The sequence below is a fragment of the Pyrgilauda ruficollis genome, unplaced genomic scaffold (assembly GCF_017590135.1).
Source record: "Pyrgilauda ruficollis isolate IOZ18807 unplaced genomic scaffold, ASM1759013v1 scaffold18, whole genome shotgun sequence".
Lineage (NCBI taxonomy): Eukaryota > Metazoa > Chordata > Aves > Passeriformes > Passeridae > Pyrgilauda > Pyrgilauda ruficollis.
The window spans coordinates 2,762,641-2,774,884 of record NW_024516984.1 but is presented as its reverse complement, the minus strand read 5'-3'; the positions used below and the strand labels follow the sequence as shown (position 1 = coordinate 2,774,884).

At 34.5% G+C, this 12,244-nt stretch overlaps 1 protein-coding gene across 1 annotated transcript in view; it reads right to left on the bottom strand.

Annotated features, from left to right (window-relative positions):
- Positions 1-1,801: 1,801 nt before the first annotated feature.
- The window catches only part of MMP16 (matrix metallopeptidase 16), a 166,728-nt gene continuing 156,285 nt past the window's right edge, over positions 1,802-12,244 (bottom strand). Inside the window, exons 9-10 of the mRNA XM_041464440.1 lie at positions 10,337-10,452; positions 1,802-5,885 (exon numbers count right to left, since the gene is read on the bottom strand). Coding sequence (XP_041320374.1) covers positions 5,551-5,885; positions 10,337-10,452 — 451 coding nt within the window. The 3' untranslated portion in view covers positions 1,802-5,550. The remainder of the gene's footprint in view (positions 5,886-10,336; positions 10,453-12,244) is intronic.

The window sequence follows — 12,244 nt, the reverse complement described above, 5'->3', positions numbered from 1 at the left end:
CTCACACACTGATGATCCCTGAAAATATGATCTTCTGATTATTATTGGCCATTCCTACTTACATACACACAAATATCAAATAATTCCATATCATAAAAAAATCGATGCTGCCTAATATTAGAGGCTACCTTAGATCAAGCCTCAAATGGAGCCAGTTTGCAACAAGTGATGGTATGCTTTTGATGTTTACCAGATATTTTCAGCATTGATGGCACTGATGACAATGTCTTTCTCCATCAGCCTCTGACATCTCAGATGGCAAGCCACAAGAATGGGTTAGACAAATTTGACTCACACATAATATATTTTTCATGAGACTAGTGGGAGACAATTCATTTAATTACATGCATATATCAGAGATTAATTTTATGAGCACATGGTTCATTTACACCCAATTTTGTAACTGACATATGTTTAAATGGTCTTATCTCATGAGAACAACTCTGTTTGTCTGCAGTCTGTGTAGTGGGAGCTAAGGAAGTATGTCTAACATTACAGTGCTGGAGTACCACAAGTATACAATTCTATTCAATAACAGGTTATCTGTTCCTTACAGCACAGCTGGACACCTAAGTAGCCAGTGACATTTGTTTCTTCAGCTGAGAGTAATGATTTCCTTTATAGCTCATACATCTGCAGTCATCTATTTATTCTTCTGGAAACAGAGGTGTCCAGAGACAGTCTTGACAACAGCAAAAGGCAAACCAGGAGCAACTGTTCTGTAATGGCTGCTTCACATCTCCCACTGCCATAGTGCATGGCTTCCTTCATCTCTGCAACAGGTGGTGAAACTTAAGCCCTGTTGTAAGGAGATATGGGAGCCAGGACAGGGCAATCCCCTGCAGTCATATCCTTGCTCCTCCACCCAGTCATCTTGTGTTCTTTCCAAAGTAGGCTGCTAATGGTATGGTAGCTTGCATTTCTACTTCCTTAAAAACCCAGTGCCTGGAACATTCACTGTTCAGTTTACTATGTGTGTGTTTTAAGATTTGTCCTAACAATGGTTCAAACACCAAAAAAAAAAAAAAAAAAAAAAAAAAAAAAAAAAAAAAAAAGGAATGTAGTACTTCCATTGCTAATAGGCATAATAGGCAGACCAACTTCCTAGACTATGCACTTTTTTCTAACCAAGCTAGAATTAGATTCTATATCATTTGGTACCAAAAGCTACATTTAACTGACATTTAGATTGTAAATTAAGACCCCCCAAAAAAGCTGAAAATTCAAACATTAAGCCTTACACTCCGTTCTTAACCCACAGTCCTAATGGCACAGGAGTCTTGATCAAGCAACTGGGGATGTGAAGTATGCTTCTAAGAAAAAGTGTAAGTCTGCCCCTTATGTTTGGATCTATTAGCTTATGTTATTTTAATTCAAAAAATTAGCCTTAAAAAATCTTTCTCTTTAATTATCCCCTCCCTTTTCCCACTTTGAAAGAAGAAAAAGAACAAAAGTTCATAGGAATATATAAAATATGTATTACATTTATTCAGGAGACTTGAAAGGGCTCCTTTGGAGCCATTTGAGTCTCTCCATCCCAGCCTATCCAGTAAATATACAGTTACATATTTTTAATTTTTTTTGATAAAAATTATTTTTTTTCTACAGTCAATAACCTTTTCATAGGTTTAGATATTGAAAGGCCAAAGGAAACACCGCTATAATCGACTCTGGCCCTCTGCATCGTACGGACCATAGTACTCTGAAGATACACGACCTTGTGTAGTCAGCTTGATAGACTGTAGCTGATTAACACAACACTATTCAGTTTTGTATTTTTCCAAAATACAGATCATGATAATAGCAATATGGAAATGTTTATTAAAAAAGTCACGGCACATGAGCAGGAACCCAGATTGCAGACCTGAAAATATTTTCAGTTTGCTTTTTCTTAATTCTAATAGTTATACGTCCTTGTAGAGAAACAACTATTCAAAAAAACAAAAATTGTCTTAGAACTTTTACTAATTTGAGTTCAAAATTAGATCAGGCAACATCACTAATTTATTCTGAAATTCTGTAATTTGAAACTAGCCAATATGTATTTGGAAATTACAGTGAACACAAATGCTCCTACACCTTTTACTTAAAGCAAACCTTTATGACTGCGTTGCAACCTACTGAAAACATGAGTATATAACAGAAATGTTGACACAATCTTGCTTTGCATGACATAAACATGCCAATATAATTTTTTTCTGCCTCTCTCTGTATATAGCATATATGCACTTTTAAGTAAAAGAAAATAGATTCAACGATCAACTTATCATGTATTCATGTAACTACCATGTACAATATACCAAGCACTAGAATTATCACACTTACCTTCCTGCATAATTACAGTTAAATTCTCCAAACACAAATATTTTTGTTACCTTATCAAAGAACAACAGTCAACATGCTCAGCACTTCATTACTGTCAGGGAAATGGTTGCAGAAAAAGTTAAAGCTGCCATGAAAGATATTTCAAAACTGAAATGAAATTTTCAAGTGAATAAAAAAACCTGATGAGATGGTGTTCTGACTTAAAAAAAAAATAAATAAAAAATCCCCTACTGTAGAGGAAAAGCAAATACAGAGTAAGTAGTTCTCTTATTATTTTCCTCCAACTATCCAAGGGAAAAAAAATTGGAACAACAACAACAATAATTTTGTTCTGTCTATAGCAGAATGTAAGTTATAGTAGTTTGTTGACAATAAAAATTTCTCAGTGGATTAAAATGTGCATGTCTATGTATGTGTGTGTTTGTGTGCTTTTATAAGTATACAAACACACATCTTAATACATATGACAAACATCATAGAATTTCAAATTCACCAAATGAGCTGATCTGCAGCAAAAATCCTGTGCAACTAAATTGTCAATAAATCTATATTTTCAGCAACAACTGACTTGGATTTACTAAATAATGCTATGGGCTGATACTGGTGAGCTTCTAACCTACAGTATGCAGTACTTCTACAAAACTTCTCCAAAATGCCATCTGCATTGCATATTTGTTGTAAAACTATATCTTTTTTTAATCTTCATTTCTGTTAACCATACATATGTATATCTGTTTATGCTCTAAGAAATAAGTTTGCAATGCTTTATAGCATGCCACATATGTTCATAAGTTCTCAAATCAATATAAAATCATGTAATTGAAAAAAAGGCATACTATTTTTCATGCTATGCTCAATATAAATATAAATTCAAGGCAGTCAAGCTATCCATTACCAAAACAATAATAATCATAATATATATGCATATATACCTACACTCTCTAAAAAGTGATCCAGTTATGTGGATTAAGAAACCAGTAAGAAATTGGTTGAACGTAGTATAAAAGTCTCATTTTATGTAAAAGCCTATACTGGCCATTTCAAGTATTTTAATACTTTCCTATAACCTTTTCATTAATAACTAGATAGTTGTAGAAATAATAATTTTATACTGAAAACTGTATTCAAGTTAAATAAAAATCAACTTCTGCTGTAATTCATTTTTAGAGTGTGCATGTATACATAGCAAAATTCCCTTCTACAGACCTATCATAAATATTTTAGTCTATGTCATTTCTCTCCTACTAAAACACTTCAGTTTTTTTCCTCAAATTTTGCATCATGTCTATCAGGCCTTTCAAGAGATAAAACGCATCTAAGTTCATTTGCAACACCAGATTCCCTTCAGTTTGTGCCAGTTTGCAAGTTAAAGGTCAAAGACATAGGACAGTACACTTTAAGGAAATTCAGACAGTGAAGCTGTTCACAGAAGACAATGTTTAACTTGGTAATGACAGTCAACAGGTCAATAATCAAGTTCAAGGCAAGCTGTTCATTGTTGCAAAAGCTACTCCCCTCAAAACCTGGCTTTCATAAAAAACCAGGTGTCTGACTTTTGGGGTGCATCATTCTGACCATCTTTAATAAGTTCACAGCCCAGTGACTGTAAAGCCTATCACTGCAAGAAGCAGCTCCTAAAATCAATAAAGAGGTCTGTCAGTTGCTGACTTTTCTCTAGGAAAAAATTATTGATACAAACCTGCTCTGCAGGTCACATGAAAATGACAATACTGCTGTTAGCACAAATTACACAGAATGACAAAATGTTTTAGTGGTCCCTTGGCTCCGTCAGTTGATACCATGTTTGACTGAAGGCCAGAAATTTTAACCCTTTGAGAACTATGATGAACATGCAAAGGGGTAACACACCAGAGGATACTCATGCACTATCATAATCATCTTCTTAGCTTTCTTTTGAAACTGTAACTCTACCTCTGCAGAGGCAAATTGAATTGTCATGCAACACAGTCTTAAGAGAGAAATCCAAGATGTTTAAGATAAGAGGCTAAGCTATAAAATTGTTGACAGCTCAGAAAAATTCTTGTTAAGTGGTAGAAATTACTAAAATACGTTTGGTTCCTTTAACAAGAAAGTAACTGGTAAATATATTTTGTTTTCTATTCATGTTACAAATGCTTTTCTGTCAATAATGCAAATACTTTAAAATGAAGTCATAAGAAATCTGTTTTGAAAAACTGATTTTCTTTTGAAACCTGTATTACCCAAACACAATTCTATAATTTAATGATGACCAAGATTAACATCCACCAGACTCTGAAAACTGAATGCAATAGTTCTCAAAGGGTTACACCACCAATATAATACCAGTGTCAAGTCTCTTAATATCATGTCTGTTGTTTTAGTTCATTGAGATCCACTTCAGAGACACACTGCTTTTTACCATTCTTTGGAATGAGTGCTCCTGACAGACCTATAAAAGGCCTGGGGTAGTTGGCTTGGTACAGCTTGGGAAAGATAATGCAGGAAAACCAACCAGAAATCAAACAACCAATAAAAAGATTCTGCTTGAATATAGTATTGAATATGAGTTTAAAACATTGAGGACATAGCCCAGAGCAGCTGTAAAAAACACAAAATGAATGTATTAAGGCTGTTACTATATTGCAGATATTTTGGCCCCTTGTTTGTTGGAAAATGGCTGTCCAAACAGTCTGAAGTCCTGCGTGTCATCCGAGTCTCCCACCTGACAAAACTGGAAGTAGGAGTATAGGACTTTATCCATAGCAGACAGAAAGCAATCCTCTTTGGAGACAAAGCTGTTTTGGGTCTTCTCACTTTCCTGAAAGTTCCATTGTTGGTTGTTGTGTTTCTCTAAAAAAATTTACTTTCAGCAAAAAATTCTTCGAAGGGGAACAGGCCTTAAGGGAAAAATGTAGAAACATTGGAGATATTTTTATTCCTCTCTGTTAGTTAATCCTGATAGTTTATAGGGCATTGAGCGTGCAGAGGGAAGGCCTAGAATTGAATGACAAAGAAAGACAAAGGACTGAAGAAACGGCAGATACTGTGTATCATGGAAGCTTCCCAGCTGAGCGAATCGCCACTCATGTGCAGGACAGGCAACCCCCTGGGTTTTAAAGATCAGCTTTGTTTCAGACTGACAGATGCCCGCTCCTAGCTAGGAAACTGCATAACAGCTCTTGTGTTGAATCTCAAGTTACCACAAACTCCTGGGAGGGAAAGAGAAAATAACAAAACCCTACATCACACCCACTCTTGCATAGAGCGTTTGCAGTACAGTATGTGGCGGGGGGTTCCTTTCCTTTTGAACTGGAACACAGTGTAAACCAAGACAAGGAGGCACAAGGCCAGGATGCAAGGAATGACGATGGCTATGGCTTTCACAGTGCTGGCTGTGTTGTCCAGTTTGATGACAATGTCAACATCATCTTGAGGGCTGTGTCGGTCTTTATCTCGGTCTGTTGGTCCATCACAACCCATAAAATCCTTGAGGATGGATCTGGGATAGCCAGGTTCCACCCTGAGCATCTGGTTATTGAATTTCCAGTACTCTTTTCCTTTGTAGAAATATGTGAAGCCTGAGGAAGAAAGTAGCAATTATTCATGGTCATATGAAATCATGTCATCAATACACTTTTATGGAAATTACTGGTATAAATTATTTTGTACTTAAAAAATAATCAAAAGACATAAGGAATAGACTTCAGTTAGAAGTCTTTCGAATCTTCTTTTACAAATTTTATTTCTTTACTGTCTCTAGAAATCTAACGTTGAGTTTGGGGACTTTGTTGTTTGTTTGTTCTTTAGTTGTTCTTTCATTCAGTAAACTGGGATTTTATTTTCTTTCATTACTACAAAATAATCAAATAATTCCAGAAAATATGGTCTATGAAAAGTCAAGTTTGGCCAGTTTGTTTATTCACTGGAAAACCAACTAGAGCTGGAATCCTCAGGGAGAGGACTTTAAAGCATCACAACCTCTTCAAGATAGGAAGTCTCCTTAAACAAATTGCAATGCTCTGCTCTGCTATGCTATGCAGAAATGAGAACTGACCCTCCTAAATCTCACATCACCTATTGCCGTACTTCAGAAGGAGACTGGATGAAATAACAGCATCTTTCACATGAGATAAAAGGTGTAACCAGATTTAAGTTTTCTGTAAAGACATGATATTTGCTCATTCAGGCACAATCCAATGTTATTATTAAACATGCTTAAATGAAGAAAAAGCTTGACTCTTGCCAAAAATCTATATTACTCTATTAACCCAGCTGAAAAATGGCATCAATCTGGCAAGACATAAACCTTCAGGATGGGTGAACTTTCTCCTACTGTTTATGAACTGAATGGAAACAGCTGGATTTTTTCTTATCTTCACATTATACATCTCATATATTTCCTGCAGTATTAAAGGCTACTAAGACAGATGGGGCACTATTTGTAGTTAACAATGCTTCCTGAAAAGGCTGGTAACTGCCTATCTGGAGATAACATTATTAATCATGTATTCAATCAATCGTTTTTTTCTTTCAATTCAAAAATTTTAAAAAAAGAAATATTTGATAGTCTATTTTGCAGCTCAAACACTAGGAAAACTCTTCATCACCTACTACCACTTTTCAGAACAACTTGAGTATTTCATCATTTTTCTACCTTAGGTATTTTTGTGATTTTAATAGCCTTCCTAGCCCATGAAAAGGTATTATTTTCCTTTCCTTAATCCCTTGCATTTTTATTACCTGAAAATATGCTAATAGATTTATAGAAAGATATGATACAATCTGAAAAAAAATATACAAGAAGACTGATCTGTATCAAAAGAGAAGCTAGGTTGTTTAGAAAATGCCTTCTATTCTGATTGGAATAAAACCTAAAAGAGGACTGGAATTCTTTAAATTTGATGTTGTTTTAAAATTTTAGCACACATAAAGCTCCTTAAAGCAATCTGCAGTTTAAATGAAAAGCATTATCAAATGCAAAATTTCACTATTTTGAATCACAATTACCCTATCTTTGCATTCCATATAACAATTTGCCTTTCACAAAGTACTGCACATCCTGGCCATGGATAAATATTTCAAATATGGAAATTTGATGTATTATCTCTATCAATACTCTAACACATAGAGACCATATACAGATGTGTAACCTCTAAATCTATATTCATACATACATATATGTAGAATACATGTATGTATACTCAGGGGTAGAGGTAAATCAAAATACAAACTTTAATTAGCAGTAATTGATATTATGCAGCAAAAGAACAAATTAAAACTCTTAAAGCAGCAAAGAAATTGCCAGCTGCTAGAGATCCAATACAATTTTTTTCAAATAGAGCATATTTTTCACTGGAAAACTCTGTTTAAACTTTTTAAAAAGTTTAAACTTTTCTGCCATTTTTGCTGAGGTAGGAACCAGGATAATAGTCAGTTACGGCTGAAAGGTGGAAGCTACCAGCAGAGAAGGACAATTCTAAGAGACTGAGAAGTTTTACTGCTTCTCCTGACAGAGCAAATGACTTCATACAATTGTTGAAAGTGATTTCATCTAATCTGCTAGATGTGTTAAACCTGTTTTGAGAGCTGTTCCTTACAATTTTCTAGGTACTAGTCTCTGAGCAGTGAGTGCAATACCTGATACAAACAGTACTGAAGGGCTTAGCAGTCACTGCTACCTCAAATGTACTTATGTAGTAGGTATAAGGCAAAAAAGGCCAGTGGACTACTAAAGCAGACTACCTTTTCTCTTTCTTCTACCTAAAAATTGCCCCATCATCCACTTCAGCAGAATTTCTAGTTGGAAAGTTAAATTTTCTGTGTTGCTCTCAAGGTAGAAAGAAAGATTTCTCCAGTTTGGAGGACTTTGTGTGATCTTAGATTCCGTGTAGCAAAAGAAAGGAAATTTCTTTTCCACCCCCTTCTAAGAGTTTCCACCACAGTGTTAGAAAACAAATCACAAAATGGGAAGTAGCAGGGCAAGTTTCAAAGGTGTTACCTGTACCTCTACCTTAACTAGCTTTTAGGATACTGACTCAGGACACTGACTAGAGTAAGAAATTGGTTTTTCTCATCCTTTCCAAAACTCTTAATGCACAATTACCAAGAATTTTTGCCATTACTGAAGGAAACACCTGCATGATCAGAGTTATTGTAGGTGCTCATTTGCATAGTTTGCACAACAAAAAGGTAAAAGAAGGAAAAAAAAATTCTTTAAAATGAAATTAATTCCCTGAAAGACATACTTTCAGATGTTTCCTTATGAAGGCTTATAGTGAAAGTTCTTTATAAACTCTGCTTCTGTCCAGAGAAATAAAAGCAGTTTCAGGCAAAATGGAATCAACTTCTTTCCAACTGACCTGTGGTATTTCTTATTTTCATCTGCTTTTGTTTCTTTCTCTCTTCATACAAACAACAGCAACGTTGTGAACTGTTTCTTAAGACTTTATTTTCTTGATTTCAGGGAAAATGTCTCAGAGGTCTTGTCGGGAAATTTATGGTGTCATGTTCAGTCCCTCTTTCTGCCCTGGGGCCCTTATAGCATTTCTGAGATGCTCAAGAATTCCCTCTATCCTTTCACCTCCTCCGCAATCTCATGCCATGTTATACTAACCTTCTCATCCAGAGTCCAGCAGACTATCAAAACTACTGGAGTTAGAAAGAGAAGAGCCTTTTATGTAATCAAAATTTTTTCATGCTTTAGGAATAGGTACTCTGCCTCTGCAGTGCTTTCAAACTCACTGGTCTGGGTTTTAGAGTAAGATAATTTTTATTTTTAATGGGAGGCACATGTACCTGAGCTCAGTACAGGACATATATATTTATATATATAAAAATATATTTATATACACAAATATATGTATATACATATATTTATGCACAGATATAGATAGATGATAGATACACGGATACAGATGTACATACATGTATATATATTTCTATAACCTTTGTGACTATTTCCACATATATATGTATTTAAAAATAGTTAATTATTGAGTGTAATGTGTGCAGAATATAATCTTGAATGACCTACTTTCCAGTTAAAAGCAACAGAAAAAATCCAATCTAGCAAAAAGGCCAAAATCCAGACAGGGTTCCTTCTTCTGGGTACAACAGACACAAAGCAAGGAAGCAATTAAACATATTTTTGAAAAAAGCCCCAAACATTTCCACGGTAAATTACTTAATCAAGTTAGAGGTTGAAATAGGAGATTAAAATGTTTTATAAAAGGAAAGCAATCTTTTTATTTTCTTATTAAAAGGACATTAAAATATTATGGCAATAGATATATGTCCTGTCTTATACAACAAATGCATGTTTTTATTCCTGTCAAAAGGATCTAAAACCTCTCTGCAACTGAGGGCTCTGTTGGCAGCTGGCCACCATCCCCTGTGTAGCACTGAATTCTCCTAAGATGGAGGAGATTTTGGCTGCTCTCATTTGTTTTCTGGTGTGTCCAGCTGAGATTCCAGGCTCTAGGTATGTGATGGTGCATCTTGATAAAGCTAATAATACATCATACTAAAATCCCTGTTATCGGCTTTTCTACATGATGGACTTCTGACATCTTTGATTTACATAAATTCATTGGGATATTTCTGCTTACATAAAGATTTTGCTTCCCTTTGCTAACTTTTGAGAATGAAAGCAATACCTTCTAAGCTGTTTAAAAAGCCAGCATCTTGAAAATTCAAGAGATTTACTGTATTTATGAAGCTTGTTTTAAGAAGTACTATAATCCAGCAGAATTCAAAACCAAAATTAATTAAGACAGAAGAAAAAAAGAATGGAAATTAAGGTTTAAAATACTGAATTTGAAAGTGTTTTCAGCCCTAGGTTAAACAGTTAAAAGAGTAGTTAAACAATTAAAAGAGCATTTTCACTAAAGCCAGTTCTATACAGGAAATACTTTGTTCAGATATCAAGAATTCCTTCACTGTTTAACCTGAATAGTCAATCATCCCTCTACCACTCTATTTTACATAAAGGGTGTAAATAAATCATTAAAACAGGAATGTGTTTGCATACCATTTTCTTTGTGGACAAAGGCTCCCTGAGGAGATTCTGGGATACCTTTCCAAATTGTGATTGGTTTGGGATAACCAGGGTCCATGGATCTCATTTCTTCACTGTACCTCCAGTACCTGAAATATTTTTTAAAGGAAAAAAGAGAGCACATTTGTAAGATAGTAGATGAGTAACTTTATATTTTCCCTCTCTAACACGTACTACATTCATTAACCACAAGTGGAAATACTGGATTTCTTCTCTTTGAACATACATTACAAATACATCTACTTACTGTTTCATGTAAATAGATAGAAGATAAAATATTTTTGTACATCAACAACTAAACCAGCATGCAGCTTACTTATAATCACCACAATTCTAATGCCTAGGGCTTTTGCATATTGACACAAAGAAATGCAACACATGCAAAAACCAATGTACATTAATGTTTTTGTAATATTGTAATAACGCAAGTGACAGTAGATTCAGATTAAGATACCGCCAGCAACCTTAATTTAACTCTTCATATGTATGCACTATAGCAGCTTTTAATTTTATTTCAATATCACTAAATAAATGCAGTGTATTATAAAATTCAACCTGTTTGTGTGCCTTTTTACCAGCCAACCTTTCTCAAACTTAAAAAGCTTCAGCATGCAATTCTAGTAATCCTGAACATCTGAGAAGTATTTACACTTGTGATTTATTTACACTTAGAGATGATATTGGTAATTTCTTTTTCCTTTTACTGCTGATCAAATTGCTATACATCTCTTATAAGTTGGCTCTAAAAGTACAGCATCTCTAATATCCTCTGCGTATCCCAATATTTTGGTGTGTCATTTCATGTTTTGATTTACTCCATTGATTTAGAACATAGTTTTATCACTGTCATTGATAATCTGGTTACTGCTAAAAACTTGACCCTCTTTCTCATTTGAATTCATCTGACTTCAGTTTTTAGAAATCCTTGTTATAATCACATATATTAAAAAAATTGTTATGTGGATGATATTTTGTCACTGTGAAGGTACTTATGCACTCTAATTGATTCAAATTTTGATCTTTTTAGAAAAGTGTAGTGATCTAAACTCCTCAGTATTTCTCCCTGTAGGGTATTTTGTTGGCTTTAAACTTTCAATGGAATTAAAAGATAGCAGATTTCAAGTGGGTTAAGTGTTGGCAAGTTAGATTAAAAAGACATTTGTACTTATTTTTTCTTTCTTATGCTTAAATTATTTTTATAGCCTCAATTCTTAATCTAGTCACATATACATCAGCTACCAGCCAACAACACAATGCTCTTTATTTGGATACGTAACATCTTTGAAAGTTTACATGCAGAAACAACATGTAGAAGTAGTAAACTCTAACTTTAATAGTATTGAAACCAATTCTTCCTCATCTTTAAATTCTAAGTTTCTTGGTCTTTAGTTTGCATTTTTTAAAGAAATATATTTTCTTTTTCTCTTCCTCTACTCCAGAACTCTATTTGCGGCCTCCATAATTTCTCTCCTTTTCCTTTTTCTCTTCCAATCTTTCCATCCTTTTGAGCTCCTTCTTTTAATAACCTCTGGTTTCCCACTAGGCTTAAATGACTTTCAAAGGCATACTTTGTCATTAAAAGTCTTTGAGGACATACTCAGTGCACACTCTGAAATCACAAAACTTCTGGGTTTTCATCATTGATCAGAATGATTAGGGATCCTTCCCTACTAGGGAAGTACTGATCACACCACCTCAACAATCTGTGCTGGAATAATGAACATGTCTACAGGGTAAAGAAAAGCCTAGTCTTGATTCTATTTGGCATGCCAAATGTAGACAAGCAAACTCCTTAATGATAGTTTGAGCTCTACAGCCTATATAAACTTGTTGCTGTATCTCAAAGACTGATAAATAACAGAGGGGAAAAAAATCAAAATC